Raw genomic sequence first — 26,097 nt, 5'->3', positions numbered from 1 at the left:
AAAGGGTGGTTTCCATTTTAAGTGACACTGGGGGGAAATCTTTGGTTTAAACTTTGAATGAAACTGGCCAAGGGTCAGGCCTGTCCCATGAGCAAGGAGACACAGCATTGTTTCTGCTAGAAGTTCTCATTTGAGAGGAGCTCACGGGTAGGACCATGCCTGGAGAACACACCTAAGAAGTAAGGAAAGCGGATAGTGCCACTGACAGGTGGTTACCATTTGCCCTGGATGGGGAGGGGGTGTCTGCAGAAAAAGCTTGGTTGGATCACCTTAATCACAAGCACTAAGTGTGTGTCACTGAACAATTCTTGGTGCCATGCTTGCTTCTTGCACTAAAGCCTTCTCCTTCTGACCCCTTTAGTTTATATTCATGTTAATATCAAGATATTTTTCTAAGGCACATAGATACCAACAGCTTTATCTTTACTTTCTAAGATTCATGCACTTTTTCATTGCAAGTCAGCTGTGAACAAAGGCATCGTGAGAGTGGACCCCAGTGCTGGGTCGGCTGTGATGAGTTGCTTTGCAGGAACATGAAGGTCCTCAGAGCTGGGGCACTCAGAGGCTCGAAGGCAAAGTTCAGATATGGAGAGAGGGTGAGCACACTGCAGCTGAGCATACACCAGAAGTTCATCCGCTAGGCACCCTTTTTGTGAGGTTTACTTTTGGAGGTATAGAACCAAAGTCCTTTCTGAAAGAGACGAGGTTGACAAGGAAGATTATTCTGGAAGTTTCTTCTCTTGTGGATATTGATGTTTCCCCCCTTTAGGAAATACCTGTATCTAGATATCAGACTAGGTATGAAACCTTGGTGTGGGGAGAGACATGAGTTTCCCCTAACTGCTCCCTTTTTAAGTTTTCCCTTAGTGATAAAGTAACTTTCCCCTTTACTTAAACCTAAGACCTAAGCTCTCCTTTCTCAGTCCCTTCCCTATTTTCTTTCTCTATTCTTTCTCTCCAGGTAAAACCCATACATGGCCATCCCTGTGATGTCTGAAGTTTATTTAGAAAGAAACGTTATTATAATGGGGCCAGGCACACGCCACACTGCACATATGGAGGTCAGAGGTCAACTTTGTGCAGTCAGTTTTCTCCTTCCATATTTACTTGGATCCTGGAGATAGAACTCAGGTTTCAAAGCTCGAACAGAATGCACCTTTACCCATGATGCCATATTGCTGGAGCCCCTGTTGTGGCGCCAGGGAGCCATGCAACTGGTGGAAGTGGGGAAGACCAGAATAAGAGTAAGGTCGAGGCGTATCCAAACTCCGAAAATATCATTTTGAGACCAGTAGGAATAGGACTGTTTCCTTCCTTCCCTGGGCCTGCATGTCCAGGTGCACATAGCCTTACACCTCCCCCCCCCCAACCTCTGCCAACCCCAAGGCGGCCCTTTAACTGGCAGCTAGGTTACAGGTTCAACTTCCTCTCTCCTTATAAGGTCACATCTGGCAAGCACCTGGAATTCCTCTTTATGCAAATAAGGCTTTATTGCAGAACCCCGGCCCTGGTCAATGATGTACATTCACCTCCAATGCCTCTACCCACTCCCCAGAAGTTTAAATAGCCTTTGTTCCACCCCAATTAAAGGAGCTGTCTCCTGAGCAATCTGTTTCTTGTGCTCTCACCACCAACCAAGATCCTGTATTGCATCCACCTGCCCTGGCTAAGCTTCTCTCCCTCCATTCTAACTTGGTGTGTAATAAGCCTAGATTCCAGGAGGAGAAAACACACTGGTGGCACCCTGTCATATAATGTTTTGCCTGTTATTGGGATGCTGTGTCCAGGGATTGCAACAACCTATGCCTTCTGCAACTGTTACAAGTAAGAGAGTGTCACAAGGTGTAGAGGGGAGATTGCCACAGTTGAGGTGGCTGAAAACATCTCACAGGGGCCACATGAACCCGGCTTTCAGTAAAGGCTTATCAGACTAGGGACACAAGGAATTCTTGGACTGCAGCTAGTTTCCCTCCAACCTACCTATTCAAGCTTACCAGGCCAAGCTTCTTAAATCTTACGTGACCACAAACACCTTGGCCCCCATCACTCTTAGCCCATTCTGCTTGCACTAGCTCTTCCTCAAGTGCATTTATCTGTGTTTCTTAACTTTGTCACCTACAACCTTTTCTGTTTGAACGTCCGGTTCTTTGTAAGTCATGCAGTCTACATTTCAGCTATTGAAATTCCACCCACTCTTCCAGGATATGAACCCATCACCCTTGGTCATTACAATACCTGCTCCAGAAATCTTAATGTCTTCCCAGCACAACATATAGCCCTCTTCCAGTCTTTTGACCTGGCCCTTCCCCCTTCTTTTAAAAATTCCTTTACAGTGAACCAAGCTCCTGCCTCATTCTGAATGCACTTCTTTGAGGATCCTGTAAGAAAAAGACAGGCTTTTCCAGGATCCACCCGGGTCTTCTGTGACCTTTCCACAAACCTTTGAGCCTCCCCACTTCCACCTTCCCAGCCCAAGAGGGGATGCTTCTGGGGTGGTAGCAAAAGCTCCCTCTCTCAGCTTCAGGGGACCATAATCCCTACAAGGCGTTGAGGGAGCAGGGCAGATTCTTGTAGTAAGGACAGTGTTCACTTCATAGAGCTCACAGACGGGCGGCTCATGTGGTTTCCAGATGCATCTCCATGGAAAAGTCTGGAAACTCCTTCTTGGGAAGTCTTTTCGTCATAACTTTTTTTTTTTTTTTTTTTTTTTTCTTGCAGCCTGGCTCACAGGGTCTGTTTCCTGACAAGTTTCCCAACGGGCACACTGCACACTCTTCCCTTCCAGCCCACCCATCATCCCCAGGCCAGAGCATCAGAAGGGCAGGCACTCACCTTGATTCAGTTTCTCTAGGAACAAAGTCCCTTTGGCCTTACCACAGGTGACAGAGAGTGTAGGAGACAGAAAATCCACAGTGTCATCGTCTTTGGACTTTTCTGGAACTGGGAGAACAAACACTCAGATAAATGAAGTGATCTGCACTGAGAGATGAGGTCCAATGCCCTCACCTGCCGACACAGCCCAACTCTGGATGGCTCAGGATGAGTCTGCCTATTGCATCTGCAAAGATCTGGTAGCTCAGAACCTCAGCAGGAACCTCAGGTTAAGAGTCAATCAAAAACATTTGTGAAAGGGTTTACAAATAGCTGTTGGTAGTTCCTGCTTCCTTCCCCTCCAACCTCATGGGGGAGGCAGGGAGAATTCATGCAGGGCTGTCTCTTGGAGACAGAGGAAAGTGCTGTAAATGAGTGTTGAGTTTGAGGTTGATGTAAGAGAAGAGCATTGCACCCAATTCTCTCTTACACTAACTAAAAGAGTAAAAGGATATATATATATATACACACATATATGTATATGTATATATATATATACACATATATGTGTATATATATATATATATATACACACACACACACACACACATATGGAAACAGGAAGAATGGTGTTGATATAAAGATGCTAATTACCATTACTTTGGAAAGATGGAGCCAGGAGCGTTATGCCATGGGAGGAGGAGCTTCCAGGAACTGAGGGCATGGATCTAAAGAGCCCCAAAGGATGCCCAGTTTAGGAGGAGCCAGGCTGGCATCCAGCCTAGCATGTGGAAAAAGGAAGGTGTAGACTGATTTGTCCCACCACCTGTCTCCAGCATCCTTTCAAATACGGTACAGTAGATGAGAATCCAGCCAGAGGCCGACTCTTGACTCTGCGGTTTCCTAGAAGGACCACTGAGGTTGCAATGCTGTTATCCAATTTGAGTAAGAGGTTTGCTGCTATCAGCTCCTAATTTGAGGGAGAAGCAGAGTCACAGGTAACCCTGAACTACCATTATAAACCCTGTGGGGTGGGCAGACTAGCACAGTGTGGGGATCTTCCACGGTTCTCTGTCTCCATGGAAACATCCTTGCTAATTCCCTATAGTTAGTATAACTGTAAAGAAGACAGATGTCCTGAATGTGCTTGCAACAGACGAAGGGGCAGTGGGGACTTGGGGGTGCTGTGAGAGATACATTAGCATGCAGGGCCAGGCCACGAGCATCACCCCTCTTTTGCCTGTTGCAGATACCCCTTGTATCCCAAATGCAAAGGGCTTTTAGTTCCAAGGACTTCTAAAGCCATGTACCTTACCAGCAAGGGCAGTCTTCTGGTGAGTTCTCACGAGTGCTGAGGTTGGCCTAGCCTCATTTGCCCATTTCAGTACAAGGCATTTAATGATGGAACCTGAGGGGCAGCCTGTGTGTGATCCTTCAGCATCAGCCAGCCCTAGTCTAAGGGAGCTGCAGCAGCTGGACAAGGCCCTCATTAGCGTGAGCAAACAACCGGGGGCCAGTAAGCAAGCAATTAAAGATAAAAAACAATTTCCTGGTGTGAAGAGCTTCTATGGAGGAAGCCTGATAAGAAAGGGGAGAAATGGAATGGAAAAAAACCTAATTAGCAACCCAAAGGCCAGCTCGTGGATGCTTCTAGAACACAGGGGGAACTGCTAAGGTAATGGTACACCCGAGAAGATGGAACGCCTAGGGATGACCTGTGCACTTCATGACCCGTGGACCAGGGGCCTGGGCGACGGGGAAGGGTGGAAATGGGGTGGCTGGAGATGTCCGAGACAGATCAAGAACATGAAGAATCGCATCATTCATTCCAACAAAAAGAAGGCAAGGGTCATCCACTTAACAGAAGGTGTGAATGGCTCAGGCGTGGAAACCTCGAGGAACAGTGACAATGTGTGAGAGAGCTGGCCCTGGGAAGCAGATGGGCCAGAGCTCTTTGTCATCCAAAATGTCTCAGCAAGAGGAACTTGCCAGTTGATGGGGGGTGTGGCATCTCCTAGGTTGCCCTTGCTTCCGGGGAGAGCTCCACACCCAGAATTAATTGGATTCATTGAGAATCCAATGGGGCGTGTGCTGGAAGACAGGGAGAGTTGTGGGAGAAAGAGGAAGTGGGCTTGATCAAGGCAGATTGTATATATGTTTGACTTTTTCGAGACGGGGTCTCTCTGTCCTGGAACTTACTATGTAGACTATGCTGGCCTCCAACTCAAAGAGATCCGCCTGCCTCTGCATGTATGACATCTTTAAAGGATAAAGGGACGTATGATTTTTTTTTTTTAAAGCCAAAATGGCTCAGTAGGACTCCTAATAGCACAGGCACCCTAGGCCAACCCTGAAGTTGTAGCCCAGGGTAGATGCTAAGCCAAGGGACAACAACACTCAGCATGGATCTGGGTTCCTGCTTCCTCAAGTGTTTCATAAAAAAGGCAAAAGAGGCATCTGGGAATATTAGCTTTTTCATTGAAAAGGGAAAAGCATTCAGAAGCACCTAAGTGGGTTTTAGCTCCTTTGAGTCTTTTATCTTTTACCTGAGTTCGATCATGAGGATCAAATGACAGCATGATGGACTTAGCTCGTCCAATCAAGTCTCTTTGCATAAGGTCCTGGAGAAACAATCCATACTATGTGCAGTACAAGGACATTCCAGCAGAGGGCAGCATAGGCTCTGCTATGGGCATTCATAGGGCCCTGGCTTCCTTTGTGTTCTGATTTGTTAGTTAAGTATCAACAGAGGCACGGAGGAGGAGCACAGGACAGAAAACAAGACTGATTCACCTCCGGCTCCCCCCAAACCTCCTCCCCCTGCCACTCACACATTAAACAGGAGGCACACAGACAACTAACCAAAACTCTGAAAGAGCCATGAAGAGAACTCCCTGGGAGTAAGGCACATTTGGAGACCCACGCCCCTGGCCCTGGACAGAGGACATTTCCTGGTGGAGGCGATACTTATTTCAGGTGGCTTTTATGGGTGTGGGGCAGAGAGGGAGCAGGAAGGTGGGATTTGATTTGGGTGAGTATGAGGAAGAGGTGGTGGTGGCGGGGGGGTGGGGTGGGGGAGCACACAGTGTGCTCTGCCCTCAGTGGGGATTAGTCTGCCATCTATCTTATAAAAGGACAATTATACTGTTGACTAAGAAAAACCAACCGGAAGGACTGGAATTTGCAAAGTAGTGAAGCGCTGGCTGCTATTGGGAGCTGGGAGAGTGTCCGTGTTCTATGAAGGCACAGAACACAGAAGGGAATCCCCAGTGATCTGCATAATCCCGGCTGTTCAAATAAAAATAAAAAAAAAAAATAAAGAAGAGGAGGAGGAGGAGGAGGAGGAAGACAAAGATGGAGAAGAAGACAAAGACAACAGAGGGAGGGAAAAGGGAGGAGAGAGGCTGTGTGGGAGGAAGAGAAGACTCCAGAGCTATGTAGGTACTCATTTCTTAAGGTAAGCAGTAGTTTTTGTGCACCAGAGATGTGTGGTGGGGCCAAAAGTTGGCTCCACTAGTAGTGGGTTTGCTATGTAAGCCTGGCAACCTGAATCTGATCCCAGGAGCCCAGATAAAGGTGCGATGGGAGACCAAACTCCACAAAACTCATTCTCTGACCTCCACACGCATCCTCTGGCCCACAAGTCCTTTCGTAATGGTGCAGGTTGCCTATGCATAGTGTTATGTGTGTATGTGGGTGTTTTAGCTTTGCTTACATGTATAGCTATGAACCACGATCACGCCTGGTGCTCCTGGAGGCCAGAGGAAGTCACTGGATCCCCTAGAGCTGGAGTTAAAGATAGTTCCGAGCCACCATGTGGATGCTGGCAATCAAAACATCTTAACCTCTGAGCCGTCTGTCCAGATTTCTAGAAACAATCCTGACTCAAAAGCTGGAGACTTTCAGTGTAGGGCAAACACATATTCTCAAACACAGATTCTTGGCAGCGGCGATACTATTCTCAGTGGGGGCAAACAATCTTTCAGGAGGGAAAAAGATGACCAACACCACACACACTCCGTGCATGTCTATATACTAATAGCCTTAAGTTATCATGGGAAGGTTGTGGTGAGAAAATAAAATACCCAAAGGGCTCCTTAGGGCAGTGAAAGCCTGGCTTAGAGAGTTCCGCTCTGACTGTGGGTGATGACCCGCTGGCTGCATCCTGAGACCCACGGTGCCCCATCCTCACCGTGTGTGGTTTTTCTTGCTGTTCGAGGCCTCTTCCCAGGCCTCTTCCTACGACTTCTTTTTGATGTCTCCTTGCTGATCTCTAGAAGAAACAAGAAGAAAGAAATGCTATTCCTTCCGTGTGGACGCTCCGTGGGGAGTCTCCCAACCTTGAAGGGCCTCACATACTTCAGAGCTGAGGACTGCAGACTCCGAGTCGCCTCCTCTCCCAAGGGTGGGAAACGTGGGAAGTTCAGTATAAAATACTTCTGTCCCATCTGCAAATCCCACAGTTATCCCAAGGAGAACGTGTATGTGCCTGTGTTGCTGGCTCAACACTTTCCAAATGTCTGAGACACTCTAAAGTGTTGTATGAGTAGAAGATCTGTCAGAGATGGGGAGCCAGGTGTGGAGGTTCACACGTTTAATCTGAGTACTTGGTAGGCAGAGGCAAGTGCATCTCTCTGGGTTTGAGGCCAGCTAGGATTACATAAAAACAAAACAAAACAATAACACTGTCTCAAAAAAAAAAAAGTAAGATGGCTAACATTTTTTGTTTGTTTGCCTTTGGGAGACACGTGTATGGTCTTACTATGTAGCTCTGACTGGCCTAAAACCAGGCATTATAGATGAGGCTGACCTCAAAGAGACTGGACACAAAGAGATGCACCTGCCTCTGTCTCCTACATGCTGGGATTACAGGCATGGGCTACCACACGCAACTGGCATAACAGTTTATTTTAACAGAGAACAACACTGTCAGAGAGATGGATTCAGAGTCTAGCTGACAGATAATGAGACTGGTTAAGAGCATGTAGTGCCCTTGCGGAGGACTGGAGTCCCGTGTGAGGCTACATCTTCTCCCTGTCCTCAGCCACGGCAACTCGTCAGGTGCCTGAGTTCAGAAGCAACTCTTAAGACTCTACCTGCTTCTCATGAAGCCCGACATCGCTGAGAACCGTCGGAACATGCATTGACACCTGTCTTCTAATTTTGTTTTTGCTTCAGAAATAATCTGCTCTTACACGGTTATGTGACCAAATTATTTCACTTTAAACAAAGATTTTTTAAATTATGGTTTTTAAATTGTGAATAATGGAGAAATAGGTAGGCAAAAACAACATAGTTGTAGGCCTTGGGAAATTCTTAGTAATCTTTAAGGCTGTAAAATCTAAAGGGTTGACACCCTCTGCCTTAGGTCTCAACTGAGATGACCTGTAGCTGTTTATGATAAATAAACTTCTCGGCTGCAGCAGATATTGCCTTTCTTTGCCTCTCTCCTGTTCTCTGAACATCTCTCTGCTAACAATGAGGTCATGTATCCTCCACCCCAACCCTGTGCCAGCTCTAAGAGACCCTGCCATACTGAGCCTTTCCAATGAGGTGCCACCCTCAGCCTTACCTTGCAAACCGGATGTCTGGGCACAGCTCCTCCTTGCCCTCAGAGTCCTGGTCACCTCCTTCACGTTCCTAGTTGAGTCACCCTTCCTCAGAGTCCTCTGAGCCACCACCTTGCGCTTCTCTTGAACTCCATGTCCAGGTGAGGCCGTTCCTGGTGAGACAGACTCATGAGTGGGGGTTTCTGGGACACCCTTTCCTTCCTTCACAGGCTCCCCATTCCACCCTCCCTTCCAGATTGCTGTACCTCACTTTTACTGTTTTCTCTTATGTGTACTATGCTTCCCCCCCCCCCACCAGATCTCCGAATGCTCCCACCCCAGGGAGCTCTAAGAAGAATTAACCAGCTAGCTGGGCAGTGGTGGTGCACACATTTAATCCTAGCACTTGGGAGGCAGAGGCAGGCAGATTTCTAGAGTTTTGATTTCTTGAGGCCAGCTTGGTCTACAGAGCTAGACAGCCAAGGCTACACAAAGAAACCCTGTCTTGAAAAACAAAACATAACCAAAAAAACAAAACCCAAAACAAACAAACAAACAAACGAAGAATTAACCAAATAAATAAATATGGAGGGATTGGGGTTGGGGGAGGGAGCATGCTTTCTGATTCCTGTTTTTAAGACTCATGAACCATGAGGCACAGGCCTGGGATTCTTCAGGCAGTGAGGAAAGGCCTTCCATGTAGCACCCATGTGCAGACAGGCAACAGTCAAAGGCCACCAGGCACCTCTTGGGGGTGAAATGTCCGAAAGCACAGAAGGGACAGCCCTATGCCTGCCACGAAGGCAGCTTCTGAGCATGTCACTGAAGAGGTGGCCAAGGCCCAGACGCTCTGCAGTAGACAGGATTTTTGGATTAGTGACCTTCACCGAGGAGGGGAAGACATGGCACTTTTTCCTGTTGGGGTTTTGGAAGCTGCCTCCCCCAGGACAGCCACGCTCCACTGGCATGAGAACCTCTCCAAAGTTTTTCTGGGGCTTTTCCCATGAACTGCCTCTCAAGGCTAGAACCCAGGCTCTTTTGAACTTTATCTCAAAGTAGCAAAGTTTATTTACTCTCCCTTTAGTTCAGAAGGACGGTTGCCATCCTGACATTCTCCACCCTTCACCTTGGACTGTAACCTGCCATCAGATTCTATCATGAACAGGATTCTAGCATGAACAGGATTCTAGCATGAACAGGATTCTAGCATGCTCCAGTTCACCATTTACTCAGTGGCAAAACAGGTCTGGTGACATTTGCAGCCAGTTCACTGTGCTGACCAGAATTCCTGTGTGCCTGCCGACCCAGTGGGTTCAGAACAAACCGGAGCCTCCCTCAGCATCCTCTTACCCATCATCTCATCCTGAGGGGGCTTTTTTTCCCGCCGTCTTCTTTTGGAATTTGACCAGATGCAACTTTTTCTTTTTCTCGCTTAGAAGAAAAGAAAAGAAAACAAAACAAAGTCTTTTATAGTCACACAGAGCTATCAATCTTTTTTTAATTTAAAGAATTAAATTATATTTTTGAACATTAATTGTGCGAGCACTTGCATGTGTGTATCCATCTGAGTGTGTGTGTGTGTGTGCACGCGTGTGTGTTTTAACTCTGGGTCATCTCTCTGACCTCAACCCTAACCTTTTTAAAGGATCAGCTGGGAAGGAAGGAAAGATCAGAGGTTAAACTAGAAGAAGCAAACTTCAAGGACAAGTGTTAAAATGAGAATTCTTTGAATCAGTTCTTGGGAAATTAAGCTAGGGTCAGATAATGGCAGGGCCTATGGATGGCTTTTGGACATGAGAAACCAAGAATTTGTGAAGGGAAAAAGGTAACCAGATGTGAGGAGATAAAGACTTGAGCAGTTGGAGTATTGGATGGATTGCCTGCTATCCATGATGCCATGAAGGCATCCAGGACCATGGCAAGATCTGAGGTGGGAGAAAACAGACTTGGAATGCTTCCAGGAAGCAACAGGGAAGCCAATGGATGACAGTAACAGAGAGGTCACAGTGTTTTTATCATCATCATCATCATCATCATCATCACTATCACCACCATCATCACCACATTTACTGGTATGTGGAGGTTGGGCACATGCTCCATGGTCCACATGCAGAGGTCAAGAGACAACTTGTATGAGTTGGTTCTGTTCTTCCGCCATATGAGTTTCAAGGATTGAATTCAGATCACCAGGCTTGGTGGCAGAAACCTCTAGCCAACGAACCATTTTGCTAGGTCAATAACACATTTTTACTGAATGGTGACACCTCAGAGTAGAAGATGGGAGAGCCAAAGGTGAGATGGGAGTAGGTTGCCAGGTGGACATCCAACCTGCTTGTCACCATGAAGTTTAAGTGACAGATGACAGATGTTGCCTGCACATGACTTACCAGGAAGTAGTGTTCTCCTGGGGAAAGGCTGGCGTACCAGTCACACTAAGCAGTTGTGAATAGGAGTTCAGTGAATTTGGCAATGCTTGGTTCAATATGTCTAAGTGCCTCTGGTTACCTATAATTTTTGCAAGGCCTCTGAGGAAGGCGGAGTGAGAAGAAATCGAGAAAACACTGTGTAATTGCAGAAACAATGGTTGCATCATGAAGATGCAGCAGCTAGAAGAACAGGAAGCATCACATCACATGGGAAAGGATGTCTGTACCTTTCTTGTTTGCAGGTGTGCAGGGTGGTGCTTCCTGGGGCATTTCCAGGTTATTTGGTGCTGGAGAATCATCTTGTACCACTAGCAAAAGAAACAGAATTCCCATCAGCGGTCAGAATGGACCGAAGAGAAAATGCAGAAGAAAGTCAGCCGGAGAAATCAAATAGCAGGGAGGGATCTGCCAGCCCATAGGGTTCCACCTTTATCCGATCTCCCTGTTATCATTTTTAAAGTTTTATGTCTATGGGTGTTGTGCCTGTATGTGTGTCAGTGTACCACATGTATGCCTGGCTCCTGCAAAGGCCAGAAGAGGGTGGCAGATACCTTGAGATTAGAATTACAGATGACTGTGAGCTACCATTATAGGTGGTAGGAATTGAACTCAGGTCCTCTGGAAGAGCAGCCAGTGCTCTTAGGCACTGAGCCACCTCTCCAGCCCTGACCACCTTATTATTGTTACCTCTGCATCTGGTAATAGCAAATACATTACGAAATTCTGCTTGCCTTGATGAAATAAGAAAAACAGAGGGGCTTGAAACCATAACAGATAAAAAGGTCCATCTCCTTAAGACTGTCTGTTGTTTATACAATGTTATGAAAATGGTCTTAAATTCTGGCTTCTTTAGGGTTGGGTACCTGAGCCACATTGTAAACTGCCTTCAGACTTTTGAAGTCATTTCTTTCTTTTCCTATCATTTTAATATTTTTTTTTTTACTCTGTATGATGTAGAATCGACCAGCACTGAAGGACGGTTCCCACAGGCAGGTGAAGTCAAGGAAGGAGAGCCAACCACATCAGCTACATCACCCATCACTGGGGACAAACGGGGTTTTGTTAGCCTGTCTTGTATTCTGTTGGGGCTGTCTGAGCATCACCCATTGCTGTAACTCCAGCACAGCCTCAAGGTCACACAGTCCAGCCCTGCCTTGTCCTCTGCTCTCCTGGAGCCCACTACAGTCTCTTGTGGCCGAGGAATTGTCTCTCTGTTTGTTGACACCATAATCATTTAGAGTCTAAGTCTAGTAGATGTGAGGGGACTTGGTGACGCTGTGATTGGTGGATCCAGAAGTCTACTTTTCTAGTCCTGCCTCCTTGTCCTCCCCACAACTCTACCTCCCAAGCTTGGGTGGGGGCAGAAGCTGGGCTGAGAAGGAGACAAGAGTAGAAACAACAGACAACCTCATACCAAGAGGACTCAAATGCTTTTCTTTTCGGTAGGTAAGTGGTGAGCTTAAGCTATCCCAAGCAAGACTGCTAAGAGTTAAGTCAGCCTTAACCAGTGTTACCATGCTTGGTGGCAGGGGAATGCAGAGGCTGTGCTCCTGAGTCATCTTGCTTGTTAGTCTTGGATGTTAAATTGTCTTTGACAACTGGAGGAGGAAGGAAAAGGTTGGGTTACCAGACTGTCTGTCAGGGAGGAGAGTGCATGGTGTACATGCCCAGAGAAGAAGGACACGAAGACCAGAGGCAGATTACCTGACTCAGGTCCTGAGGAACTGTGGGGCATCTCTCTAGAGTCTTCCTTATTTTCTCTCTGGTGATCTCTGGAGGACACTGAGCAGAGGGAAGAAAAAGAAATGAGGCTTTCAGGATGAGCAAGTAGTGGGCAGAGCGGTAGAGAGAACAGGGATCCTAACCAGTAAGGAAGGCAGGGGACCCGTGTATGGTAGGGTAGAGAAGGGACTGAATAGAATAGCAGGAAGATTATTTCTTCTTCCTCTTCTTCTTCCTCCTTCTCCTCCTCCTCCAACACCTCCTTCTCCTTTTCTTTTGAAAATGTAAATAATGAAATCTTCTATTGACCTTAGCTTTCCGACTATGTCAAACTTATTTGAATGACAAGTATCAGAGAAGTAGAGGAAAAGTTACTGAGTTCAGACTCCTTTATTCTCAGCCCCGGAGAGCAATGAGTCCAGAATATGTATCTTCAGCAGTATCAGTAACAGTTAATGTAACTAAACTTTATTTTTATAATGGTTTAGGGAAGGCAAGTGGCATAAGTCTGGAAGCTCAATTAGGTCCAATAGACATAGTTTTTTGATATTTTCTAATAATGTTAATAACATATGTATGTCTTTGAATCTGAGCCATCTAAAAATAAGCAAAGGGGCCGGGGGTGTAGTTCAGTGGTGGCTGCTTATTCAGCATGCAATAGGCCCTGGGTTCTACTCTTGACACACAATGGAACAGAAAGGAATGAATTAGGCTGAGACTCAGAGGCTTCTGTATTCTGTAGCCAGGGAAGAATCATCATTGTAAATGTGTAACAAGCTACGTGTCAACTCAGAACAGGAGGAGAGGGGAGGGAAAGCGAGAGATGGAGAGAGAGAGAGACAGAGAGAAACAGAGAGACAGACAGACAGACAGACACACACACACACACAGAGAGAGAGAGAGAGACAGAGAGAGAGAGAGAGAGAGAGAGAGAGAGAGAGAGAGCGCCTTGCATTTACCAGGGAAATGATCTTCCACTGAGCTACACCCCAGACCCACGCCAGCATTTCTGACTATTGGTTTGCACTGTGAGTCTAAGGATAGCCCTCTCTGCTTCTCTTCTTTCTTCTGAGGTTCCAACCACAGACTCTTGTCTGGCATGTGCATGGTCTCCCTCCACAGCCCAGTCAGTGTTACTTTGCACAGTGCCCGTGGAAGGGCTGGGCATCCTTTGCAAGTCTTCTTTCTGACCTTATCAGTTGTAGCTGTTGAATTGTTCCTGGCAGCTGAAGGAGGAGGGAAAAAAAAACCTACAGGGTCCAGGGAGGAGAGTGAATGGTCTAGAGCAGCGGTTCTCAACCTGTGGGTCCCGACTCCTTTAGCAAACCTCTGTGTCCAAAAATACATTCCGATACGTAACAGCAGTGAAATTACATTTATGAAGCAGCAACGAAAATAATTTTATGGCCGAGGGTCATCACAACATAAGGAATTGCATTGAAGTGTAGTGGCATTAGAAAGGTTGAGAACCACTGGCCTAAAGGCTCAGGAAAGGTGAAATACCAAGGGCAAGGACAGAAGCTGGAGTGTCCAGATGTAAGAAGAAGTAGTTCCGGGATCTGGGCCTCCTAGGCCACTGGCAATGCTTGTGATTTTCTTAGAAACTGCTGTATGGAGGTGGATGCATAGAAAGGAACAGATCAACAAAAGACAGGTAATCGCGGTTCTTACTGGCAGGGGGCAAACCTCCTAGGTAGGGTTACAGGTTGTAGGACAGACAGGATGGGTTTGTTTCTTACCTGAAGTGGTTGTTCCTTCCTGAATGCAGCCAGGAAGAGGCGTGGCTTGGGGAGAAGGGCTAGGTTGCTCATCCAGGATCTCAGTGATTGGCTGTGAGGTTGCTCCGGGGTTACAGACTCTCCGTGCAGAGGACAGAAGACTTGGCGATGGCTGGGGTGGGGGCGGTGGCAGCAGAGTGTGAAGGGAGCACCCTTCTGCTGGGTTGGCTGGGGCTTCAAGTAGGGTCGGTGTGGGTCTGTTTCTCCCTTCATAGGCATAGCCAACTGGAATTAGCAAAGGAGCACACATCAGGATCCTGGAGATTCAGATGTTATCTGGATTACCTAGTGCATCTTTCCCCACAGAATTGGTGGCAGAGCTACTGATTTTCCCAGGAGCACAGAACAGGTCATCACTACACGTGTCCATCTGTGGCCCCTTCTGACTTTTATTTATTCAGGCACTCAGTGCCTTTTTAGACTTCAATCCATCACCAAAAATGGGTTGACCACATAGAAACCTACTACTGTAGAAGGTCCTTAAAATATATACATATATAAATGGAATTTAAATGGAGTTATCATATAATGAAGGAGACAATGGCCTGGTAAGATACCATACGATACCAAGTACCAGGAATGTAAAATGGTCCAGCTTTTCAGGTCATTGGCCAAAGGAATCCCAGAGATTGCTCCTACTCCTAAACACTACAGGCCAATGTTATTGATTACCTTCCACAACCTGCTGGTAAAACTCTATTGCTGAGGGGGGAACAGACATGAAGTAATCAAGCTGTTGCTCAGTTAGAAGCTTCATCCCTACTGACTAGCATTCATAGTGTTGGGAGGTCCTATGTACACTACCAGAGGCGACGTTATCATCAGTATCACCCAGCTGGGAATGCTGTGGGCTACAACAGCGCCCTGCTTACCCCATGTACTCGTTAGTGCAATGCTGGCACACGTGTTATGGGAGTGACCAATCACCTTTTGATTGGATGTGAGGACTGTTTCATGAAATGGGACCCACACTCAACACTGTTAATGTGGCCAACAACAGGCGACTACATAGGTCGTGGGCTCTAGGGTAAAACCTACTACAGTTAATCTAAGTGAATGTAATGCAATGACTCCTGAGGATGATTTGCTACACCCGAGGCTCTTCTTGGTTGTCAACTTGACTACATCTGGAATTAAAAAAAAAACCCTCAAGTGGCTGGATACACCTGTGAGGGAGTTTTCTTTTCTTTTCTTTCTTTCTTTCTTTTTTTTTTTTTTGAGTTTTCTTTACTACATCATTTGAGGTGGGAAAGCCCACCCTAACTTTAGATCTTTTGAGGTAGGAGGATCCACCTTTAATCTGGGACACACTATCTGCTGGCACCATAAATAACATTCCACTCCCAACAAAGCTATTTGCAATTAATATTTGACAGGACAGGGAAAGTCCGTTTTCTTCAATGGTGTGAAGCTGGGTATATCAATCATACTCCCATGTGCAGGAATAGCTGGCCAACACAGAATGGGCTCCACCTTTCTTGTTTGGTTGGTTTCTTTTTCTGTTTTATTTGGTTTGGTTACATTTGGGTATTTTAAAGATAGAAAGACTATGAAGTGTGTGGGTAGGTCAGGAGGATCTGAGAGAAGGTGAGGGAAGGAGAGGATATGGCCAATATATGGAAAATACTTTGAAAAATGACTGCAAAAAATAAATAAATTAATGGAAAAGAGCTAATCAAAACTGGGTTTTAATACATAAAATTGGATATTTTGAACCCAGGGATTAAATTTTCTCTAATTTTGGTTTTATGGAAGTTTGTCCTGTGAAAGTTTTAATTTTTATAAAGGTCTCTATTTTTTATTATTATTTTATAATTCACTTATTTTTATTATTTTTTAGTAAATAAACATATCTCCCTGGACCAAACAAAACAAAACTTCCTTACCAGCTTCTATTGGACCTTGATCTTCTGGTTTCTGCTCACTTCTGAGGTACCATTGCACCCTAAGATCTGGCCACCTCTATCTGACTGCCCTAGAATCTTCCTCCTCATCCCCAAACCAGGCCCTTGACTTTCCACACACTGTTCCCTTGAATAGACTGTGGTTGGTTTCTACTAAGATCGGTTCTTTGTCATTTATTTCAGAGGTAAAGATACCTTGACCCACAAATAGGAACTGTCACAAATACCAACAAAGGCTCAGGGGAAAAAAAGCCACAGAACTGCACAGCCAGGGAGACACTTGAGCCCTGCAAGGGCTCAGATGAACTTAGCATATTCTTGAAGTCTGGGTTCTCCTGGCCCTGATGCAAGGCTTAGAGGTGAAGGTGCCCCTCAGCTGCTCTCTTACCCTAAGGAATCCCCTGCCCCCTGGGGAGGAGCCTCTTGGTGGTGACATGTCAATAGTGAGCCCACCAATGACAATGTCACAGTGCAGTGTGGCTGGTGTCTCTTCTTTCACTATTCTCAAGTAAACTAACTCTCTGCTGGGTCTGTGTTCTCCCATCTCAGGTGGCTTTATTGCCTGGTCCTCTTACTCTCACAGAACCCCCAGTCCTGTGGCTGCCGCTCTCTGTGCTCCTTTATCCAGTTCTGTAGTATAGATGTTGACTGTCCCCTCAAAACTTAGGTCCCCAGAGTGACACTACAGGGAGATGTGGATGACTTGAAGAGCTAGGGACAAGAGGAGGTGTTAGGTCACTAGGGAGCAGCGCTAGTGGGGAGGGCAGGATCCAAGTCTCTCCATCCTCCATTTTCAGAACACACAGTGAACACTTTTACTTGGTCACACATCCCTGCGGTGATACACTCACTGTCTTGCTACAAGCTCAAACTATATGACAGGTCAGAGCCCCCTAACATTTTCTCATGTAAGTTAATTATCATAGGCATTTCGTGACCGAGATAGAAATCTGACTAACGAAGTTCTGCATCTAAAACAAGTGACTGGGGGAGTTACCTCTGAACTTCTCTGTCAGGAGCAGCTAACAATGATGCCACAGGTGGTTTTAAGGTCAATGTGAAATGATCATATAAATTATGTGGGACACCCACACTGTCACAAAGAGATAGACGTTGAATCCATCCCTCCCCATCTTTTTTCTTCATATCAGGTCCTGACATTTCTGTTGCCTTATGTGTTCCCTGGAGATGGCCCAGTACTTTATCTTTTCAAGATGGATGTATGTGATGGCCCACTTCTGTAACACCAGCACTTGGAAATGGCTGAGACAGAATGATTACATTTTAGGCCATCCTGGGCTACATCATGAGACTCTGTCACATACAAACAGTTTTACTTGCACTAAAATTCATTGACTAGCTGAATGAAAACCACCTGCGTCCTATAGAAATTCATCTTGGGGAAACTAAGGTCAGAGTTAGTCAGGTCTACCCCTCCAGCAGCTCTTGTGAGCGAGTGTGGTCTATACCTTTACACAGGAAAAGCAAGCATTGGAATGCATAGTTCACACTGGGAACAAACCCAGACTTTTACTGTAGCAATACTACACATGTAACAAGGATTGGAGAAACTACATTACCATTTCTGAAGCTTCTGAAAATTGCCACCAGGCTGGGGTATTCCCGTAGGTTGACCTGGCTGAACAATGTCAGCAGCATGGATGGGTGGAAAGTCTGCTCCAGACTGGTGAGAACATTGTGCACCACTCTGGACAGAGGGACCAGATTTTTACAGGCTTCCAAAGATTCCTTCAAAGAGTGGAACAGAGGGTTAGTTTAAATGAGTATTCATTGAGCTGAGAGCTCTACATTAGTGGTTTTCTATTTGTAAGAAAGCTACTTTTGGGCTGCTGAGGATGGCCAAGTGGGTGCAGATATTGGCCATCAATCCTGATGACAGGAGTTTAATCCCTAGGATCCATAGGGTGGAAGGAGAGAACAGATTCTACAAGGTGTCCTTCAACCTCATCTGCACACCATGGACATGTGCACCTCACTCCCAAATAAGTAAATTATAGTACTTAAAAAATATAAAAGCCAGGCTTGGTGACACATGCCTTTAATTCCAGCTTTCAGGGGACAGGCACTCAGATCGTTGATGTTTTCTAGTTGAGGGCATCCTGGTCTACAAAGTGAGTTCCAGGACAGTCAGGGCTGTACAGAGAAATCTTGTCTTAAACCAAACCAAACCAAACAACCCCCAAATTTAAGAAATCTTTTTTTTTATTTAAGAGGAATTATAGTATAAAATGTAGAGTTAAATCTTCAGGACAGAAGCAAGAAAGAGAGAACTGGCTGCTAAATTCTCCCAACATCTCCTAAGCCTGGTTAGCTAGTCCTTGTTTTCCCACCAACAAGATGGACCCAGTGGTGGGGTGGGTGGTACCCTCCCCAGGTGGAGCCCTGTCCAAGTAGGTCCCTGCCCAGGTGGGAGTGCTACCCTGGTGAGATCCTGCCCAGGTAGAAGTGCTGCTTAGGTAGAGACCCTGCCCCAGTGGTGGAAGAAGGCATCCATCCCTGAAAAGAAAGTTAGTAAATAACCAGTTGCAACTGAGAACAGTGTCAGAGTGGAAAGCATAGCTTGTTATAAGGAAAACATGAGTCGCAGTGAGTGAGTGAGTACCCTCATTGGGCAGTGCATTGTGGGCTGCGATCTGATAAAGGAGCTGGAGCTGTGTCAGACTTGGAAAAGGCTGATGCAATTTTCTTTGTAGAGGAATTTTAATCCAGCAACAAGGCTGCTCTGGCAAGTGATCTCACATCCAAAGACCTTCTAGGTCTCTGTGATCTGGCTGGAATACAGACACACCTTTAATCCCAGGAGACAGAGGATCTCCGAGTTGAAGGTCAGCCTGGCACAGAACATGTTGTTAGTAAAGAAAAGCACAGGTCCAGGCTTGGTAGTGCTAGCCTTTAATCCCAGCACTCAGGAGACAGAGTCATGCAGGTCTCTGAGTCAGTCAGTTGAATTCGGTCAATCAGTGGAATTGAGTCAGTGAGTTAGGAGTCGGTGCAGTGGGTGCAGTGCAGTGGAGCTGAGTCAGTGAGTTGGGAGTCAGTGCAGTGGGTGCAGTGCAGTGGAACTGAGTCAATGAGTTGGGAGTCAGTGTAGTGGGTGCAGTGGAGCTGAGTCAGTGAGTTGGGAGTCAGTGCAGTGAGTGCAGTGGGTGCAGTGGAGCTGAGTCAGTGAGCTGGGAGTCAGTGCAGTGGAACTGAGTCAGTGAGTTGGGAGTCAGTGTAGTGGGTGCAGTGGAGCTGAGTCAGTGAGTTGGGAGTCAGTGCAGTGAGTGCAGTGGGTGCAGTGGAGCTGAGTCAGTGAGTTGGAAGTCAGTGCAATGAGTGCAGTGGAGCTGATTCAGTGAGTTGGGAGTCAGTGCAGTGAGTGCAGTGCCATGGAACTGAGTTCATTTGTGAATTCATGCAGTTCAGTGCAGGTCAGCAAAGGCAGTTGAAGCCAGAGAATAAGGTACCAGAAGATTAAAACAATTTACCAGAGTTAGTTTGAGGCCAAACAGAAAATTTCAGTGAGAAGCTGAGAGAAGCTAGATTGAATCAGTCAGCTTGGAGAGGAGTTTGAGCCAGAACTGCTGAGTTGAACCAGCCAGCAAGATTTTAGAAAGAACTAGAAAGGGAGAGTTTATTCAGCAGAAAGCTTCCAAGATGACAATTACATATAATTGTAAAAGTTATTGTAAATGTTACGTTTTACATTTCTGAACCTGGAATTCAAAAATCCAATAAATAAATAAATAATAAAAATAAAAAACCAAAACCCAAACTGAAAAACAACAACCAAAACACACCCAAACCATCACCAAGCATTTGTACACATAGCCATGTCTTCCAGTGCCTGCCTTACATCAGGATGAACTAGGAGCTCACAAGATGGTGCATCAGGTGCTTGCTGTCAAGTTTGATAACTAACCCAAGTTCAATCTTCAAGACCCACATGGCAGAAAGAGAAAACCAACTCCCACAAGTTCTCCTCCGACCTTTACACCCAAGCCCCGGCCGATGTGCACACACTCATACTCACACGGACGCCATCACAACAAATGTAATGTGATGTTTTGTTTTAGAATGAGCTGGGCCCCACCTGTTCTTATACAGTGGGACGATGCCTGAACACTGGGTTGAGCAGCATCTTGGTGCCAAACAACATACAACATTTGGAGGCTGTGACTGTGAACTTATTTGGAAGAAAGTCTTTGCAGATGTAATTGAGGATGCTGAGACAGGCTATCCTGGGTTAGAACAGTGCCCAAACGCAAGTGTTCTTGTCAAAGGAAGAAAGAGGAGAAGACAAAAGAGAGAAGACGACACAGAGATGGAAAGGGATTGCAGCAGACTCTTAGTCTAAGAACTCCAAGAGCTCCCAGCAGCCACCAGAAGCTGAACAGAGGCAAGAAACAGACCCATCTCCAAACTTATAGCACCTACAATATACCCTACCACTAATACAGCCTCAAGACATCCTTTCTCCCAACCATCCCTTCCTACAATAATGATCATGGTCAAGTTGGGTCTTCCATGTTCTAGGAGCCCTGATGGGTTGTGGTCAGAGATCTCAATACTGGAATGTACGTAATGACGACTGGGTTGCTCTGTGGAGGGTCCACAGGCCTCACCTTGTACATTCTCTCAGTGATGAAGGAATTGTCCCGGAGCGCTTCGAAGAAGGGGAACGGCTTGTTGATGGCATAGGCGATGTCCAGCTTCGTGTATATGAAGTGCTGGAGAAGAGCCTTTTCCAAGGCCTTGGTCAGAGTGAACATCCTATAAAAAGAGGAAGGCTGAGAAGACAGAGGCAAAAGCTCTCAGGAGCATGGGCAGTGGCTCTCTGCATAAAATGGATTCTCAAAGGCAGACATCCTAGTCTTCAAGGATTCCTTAGCAGTCTACAGAGCAGTCTTGCTGAAAGATCCGCTGGTAGAGGAATAAGCAATTACAGAGCTGAGAGGGAGGGGCATGTGATAGCAGACAACCATCCTGAAAGGGACTTTATTTTTAAAACATCTCTTATTCACTGAATATGTGCTATGTCTTTGTTCCAAGGATTCCACAGGTAGTAACTTATTGGAGTTCACGAAGCACTGTATGATGGTCACTTGTCATCACAACTACCTAACTGTGAAGAACTCTAATGCAGACAGAGGTGGAGTAAGTGAACCTCATGCTAGATTATGCAATGTATGTGGAGGGGACTGAAAACTAATCAAATCTTGACTTTCTAGTTGCACCAAACATGAACAATCACTAAAATGAACAACATGGACAATGAATGCATAATCAAGCTGGGAAAAGTCAGACAAGTGGGAAGGACCTGACGGTGCATATTCATATCTAAGTGACCAGGAGAGAAAACAATAGCCGGTGTCTGATACGGTAGAAATAAAAGTATTTCAAATTCTGTGGCTCATTTGGTAATGAGGGTCACCAGCTATAAAAGTTAAATTCCCTTGAATTTTCATGCGCAGTAATGTATTTCAGCGAAATGACGATGGATTAAAAACAAACCAAAACAAACATACAAAAACCATCCATAACATGCAAGAGAGACGTAAGGACGCTCCTTACTTTCTCTTTCCCAATAGCTTCATAATTAGGCAAGTGTTGGAAGATGATGACGGCACTGCCCACCGTAGGCGTAGGTGCATGCAAGGTCTAACCTCGGGGACACGCACTGGACACTGTCCCCAAAGCCTCTAACTTTCAGAATGAGCTGTGTGTATCAGCCCTCACTGCTCTCCCCTCCCCTTTATCCACCTCCACTTAAGGATCAGAGCCAGGGTCGGAGCCATGCTAGCCATGCTCGAGAGTCTCTGGAAAAGATTACTTAGCAAAGAGAGAAGCTGGGGACTCTAGGGGACAGCAGATCAAAGCTGACCCCAGGAGCCAGGAATCCGAGCTGCAGAGCCCAAGAGCAGAACGTACCTGGACGCTGGGCTGCCGCTGATCTCCCAGGTTCTCCCTGGTCACTGCCAGGATTAGTAAGGGGTTCCTGGATCCCGCCTGGAAAAGCCTGCCAGCCCAGTCTGGACCATAAGTTCTGCTGCCCTGGAAGCACCGCAAGGAGTCAGGCTTCAAGAAAAGAAAACCGAAACTGATTTCAGAACAGAGCAGGAAGCAGGACGCGCGCCAATCCCGGCCTCCACCCTCCTCCCCTTCACCCCATCCCCTGCCTTGTGTGGCTCCCCAGCATGGTTAGCATTAAGGTTTCAGTGGCCCTGCTGGGAATCCAGATTTGCCTGGACTGAAGTGACAAGCAGGGAGGCTCAGGACCAGCACTGGAGAACATGAGAAGGGGGTGTCCACTGTCCCCTCCCCACACTGGGGCTCTATCCCCCTAGTGGCCTCGTTGTAACCTTTTTGGAGGAATGAAATGTTCTCAAACTGGATTAGGGTGAAGGTTACCCTGAAAAACTTTGCTAGAAATCATTAAATTAAGAACAACCACCACCACCACCACCACTATCAAAGCCGGCATCTTTGAAATGTCTAGAATTCGTCAGGGTCACTATGTGAGAAAATTGAAATAAAACAAAAGGCAACCAGATGACTCCCTAACGAGCCTGAGCTAGGGTCTCTGAGAAGTCTTCAACTGAGAAGAGTTCTGTGTAACCCTGTCTAATATTTACCTAGTGTATTTGATCATTGAGATACTCCCATCCCCGCCCCCACCCAGGACCCCCTGAGGCCTCTGAGGCTTTAGATTTGAACCAACCACACAGGACAGAGCTTTTTGTACTTCCTATGGAGACACCAACAGTAGAATTTGCAGCCAAATGTATCCCAGGGACAGGGACTGAGGGAGGAAGGAAACAAGGCAAGTCTAATTAATACAGTGTGTGTGTGTGTGTGTGTGTAGGCACACACACATGCACATGCACCTGCACAAGAATCACAAGCATGCTTATGTGCTAGAAAATTACCCCACCCTCAAGAAACCTTTAAAGCAAGAAAAATTATTATATCAGACAGATATCAATAAGGGCAAAATTTTTATTCAGAGCTGCACATACTAAGAATACAGTAATGATGGTAAAGCCTCACCTGGTAATTCACACCAAGTGAGAGCCTATTAGAATTATATCATCTTAGCACAGTTTTATAGATATGTAAAATGCATTCATTTAAAGTGATGTTTTGGTGAACTTTACCAAATAGAATCATGTCGCAGTGATCACACAGGTCAAGTCCTCTGCCCCCCAACATCCCCTTGTTCTTGGCAGAAACCCCTGTTTCAGATTCCAGCCTCAGGGAAATCAGATCATCAGTTACACAGCTAAGTTTGGCTGGTGCAGAAATGTCATATAAATGAAGACATAAAATGTACTTTTTGGGTGTATGGCTTTGTTTGCATCCCTGCACTTTTTGGGACCTGTTGCTGCAGGTCAGTAATTTGTTCCTCTTCAGCAGAGATCTGAGCCTGGAGCCCTGCACAGGCCCTCGTCCCTAGTCACCTCGTCTCTGACTCTGTTTTGCCTGCATTTCCAGTCTTCTGTGTGTTGTTTTTGTTTTATTTGCATCTTTACTCCTGTTTCTTTACCTTTCCACTTCAAGCTAGTTTCGAACTTACAGATTGAGAATGTGGGTTAGGAGTACGTGCAAAAGTTGTGCAGAATAAATATAAGGCACCCGTTCTTCAAAACTGTGCTGTCCCTGACTGGCTATAGCCTCGGCTGTGGCCCACTTCCGAATTCCATGAGATGCATCTTGTTTTCAAGACCATGGTGAAATTGCTGAAGCCTTGTGTGGCCTCGGCATCACACCTGTGTAAGGCTCTCTGCCTGGCTTCTGTGTTCTTGCCTTTGGTTGGTGGAGGTGTGTGGGCGGAGTTGGGGGAGGTCTTTTACTCTAGCTACCTTTAGAAGCATCAAACACCATGCGAAGCCACACCTTCTGGCTTTTCCTACTCTGCTGCTCAAATATCAGGTCCCAGCTCCTCTGGTTCTGACGCACTAGGATGCCAGAACATCTACAGATCTGAGAGACTGCAGACAACCTGACTCTTCCTGGTCCTTCCGGCACCGCCGCCCGCCCCCCTCCCTCCCGAACCCCCCCTCCCCCTTTAGGGCTAAGGAGTCACTTCCTTCCTATCCTAAACAGACAGCTGGCCTCAGACAGCTCTGAGCCCTTAGCTGAAACAGACCCTTCCTTCTTTTCTTGGAGGGCAGCGGGGGTCCCAGGTTTCTGGGGTCTTGGGCTATCTTTGCTCCTCCCTTTGCTCTCCCTTGGGAGCAGAGACTGTGCGTTAGTGCAGTGATGTCATAGCTGAACAATTTCACTTTCCTTTTTCTCCTCTTTGGAGGCCCCTGAAGGAGTTCTCTCTGGACTTCCCAGAGATTCAGAGGGGGGTTCGGTCTGCCCTGAGCCAAATTCAGGGTTCTTTGGGGTCTGGCAGAGGGGATGGCAGGAGGAGACAATGGACTCAGCAGCAGGTAAGTCTCATTCTCTTGTCCCTTGTCTCTCCTAAGATCTGTGTTTAAGTGGGTTACTAGGGCTGCCCAGGCTGGGTCCAAGGCCCACTGATGTTTGAGACAGTGAGCTCATAAGGAAATGAAGAACTGGGCAGAGCAGCCTTCACTGCAGTAGGCTAGCTGTCAGTCCCATGGTTACCTCCAACTCACCCCACTTCGTTTCCTTGCTCCTGTCTCAGCTTGTCTGGTGCTGTGTGGACTTCCTGGGAGCGCCTGTAGTAATGGCTGGCTCATTGTGACTTCTGATCTCTCTTCTCTTTCTAACCCTCACTCTAAAGGACAGCTCTGTTCAAGAAAGATCATTTAGAGTAAGTCCAAACCTGATCTTGTCCGTTGCCGATATCCCCAGTCTTGTCGTTGAGGCTACTTAGGTCAGGTCTGGAGTTGGAGTTTCCTCGCTCAGATGGAGGAAGTGAAAGCTGAGCAGGTGGGCAGTGGGTGTTGCTCTTAACTCTTTCTATTCCTGCCGGTTACATAGCTGGTTAGAAATGGATGCAAATCCCCACCCCCTCTCCCCCCTTTCTCTCTCTCTCTCTCTCTCTCTCTCTCTCTCTCTCTCTCTCTCTCTCTCTCTCTCTCTCTCTCTCTCACACACACACACACACACACACACACACACACACACACGATAGGAGACATGACCCAGGTTTAAGCACTCATACTGCTTTAGTAGTGGGCATGGGTTGGGTCCCCAGCACCTATCCTAGGGCTTCCAACTGCCTCTAATGCCAACTCCAGATCAGACACCCTCTTCTGCCTTCCATGGGCACTGCACTTACATGCAGGAAACACACTGAGACAGACACATACGTACATAATTCAAAATAGAGATAGAAAAGATGGGACGAAGGTGTGTGAAGCTAATTGTCCTCTGACAGGGACTCAGTCAGGGCTACTTCTGGTCCTGCAGATGTCCTAAGAAAGCATCCTTTCTCCTATGACATTTGGTCAAGTCCACTAATGATACCAACAGCATGCTGTGACTTTTGGGAGTGCGTAGGGCAGTTAATCACTGACTCAATGTCTCTCACATAAGCCGGTTGAGGTGATGTGTCTCTCAGAGTGTGGGTGGCTGCGTTAGACTTTCTGCCTCTCTGCCTCTCTGCCTCTCTGCCTCTCTGCCTCTCTGCCTCTCTGCCTCTCTGCCTCTCTGCCTCTCTGCCTCTCTGCCTCTCTGCCTCTCTGCCTCTCTGCCTCTCTCTGCCTCTCTTTTAAATTTATATATATAAATTATATATAATTTATATATATAATTTATATGTTTATATATAAATTATATATATAAATATATATAAATTTATATATATTTATATATACATATAAATTATATATAAATATAAATTTAAAAGGCAAACATGTGCCCTAATTTATTTATTATTTAGGTTAGCATACAAAACAGTGGGTGTCAGCATGGCATCTTCATAGTT

General features: G+C 46.3%; 2 protein-coding genes across 6 annotated transcripts in view; one reads left to right on the top strand and one right to left on the bottom strand.

The window, feature by feature from the left end:
• Positions 1 to 402: 402 nt before the first annotated feature.
• On the bottom strand, positions 403 to 25,130 carry LOC117722332 (sp110 nuclear body protein). 4 transcript variants are annotated; one of them, XM_034521383.2, is made up of 14 exons: positions 24,991 to 25,130; positions 22,125 to 22,271; positions 20,819 to 20,966; positions 17,771 to 17,939; positions 14,248 to 14,511; positions 12,491 to 12,568; positions 12,301 to 12,384; positions 11,014 to 11,094; positions 9,711 to 9,791; positions 8,384 to 8,533; positions 7,004 to 7,084; positions 2,833 to 2,940; positions 2,236 to 2,378; positions 403 to 691 (listed from the first exon to the last, which is right to left on the bottom strand). In XM_034521383.2, exons 3-14 carry the CDS (start codon positions 20,963 to 20,965, stop codon positions 638 to 640), a joined length of 1,440 nt encoding a protein of 479 aa, XP_034377274.1. In that variant the 5' UTR covers position 20,966; positions 22,125 to 22,271; positions 24,991 to 25,130; the 3' UTR covers positions 403 to 637. The 4 variants fall into 4 exon arrangements, with proteins under 4 accessions (XP_034377274.1, XP_076771000.1, XP_076770999.1 ...); XM_076914885.1 differs by lacking the exon at positions 24,991 to 25,130 and adding an exon at positions 24,821 to 24,932; XM_076914884.1 differs by lacking the exon at positions 24,991 to 25,130 and adding an exon at positions 22,373 to 22,467.
• The window catches only part of LOC117722330 (nuclear body protein SP140-like protein), a 41,924-nt gene continuing 40,099 nt past the window's right edge, over positions 24,273 to 26,097 (top strand). For both annotated transcript variants that reach the window (XM_034521380.2, XM_034521379.2), the window contains exon 1: positions 24,273 to 24,631. In XM_034521380.2, coding sequence (XP_034377271.1) covers positions 24,600 to 24,631 — 32 coding nt within the window. In that variant the 5' untranslated portion in view covers positions 24,273 to 24,599. The remainder of the gene's footprint in view (positions 24,632 to 26,097) is intronic.

Source organism: Arvicanthis niloticus, chromosome 17 (assembly GCF_011762505.2).
Source record: "Arvicanthis niloticus isolate mArvNil1 chromosome 17, mArvNil1.pat.X, whole genome shotgun sequence".
NCBI classification, from domain to species: domain Eukaryota; kingdom Metazoa; phylum Chordata; class Mammalia; order Rodentia; family Muridae; genus Arvicanthis; species Arvicanthis niloticus.
This window is presented reverse-complemented; position numbering and strand designations above follow the sequence as displayed.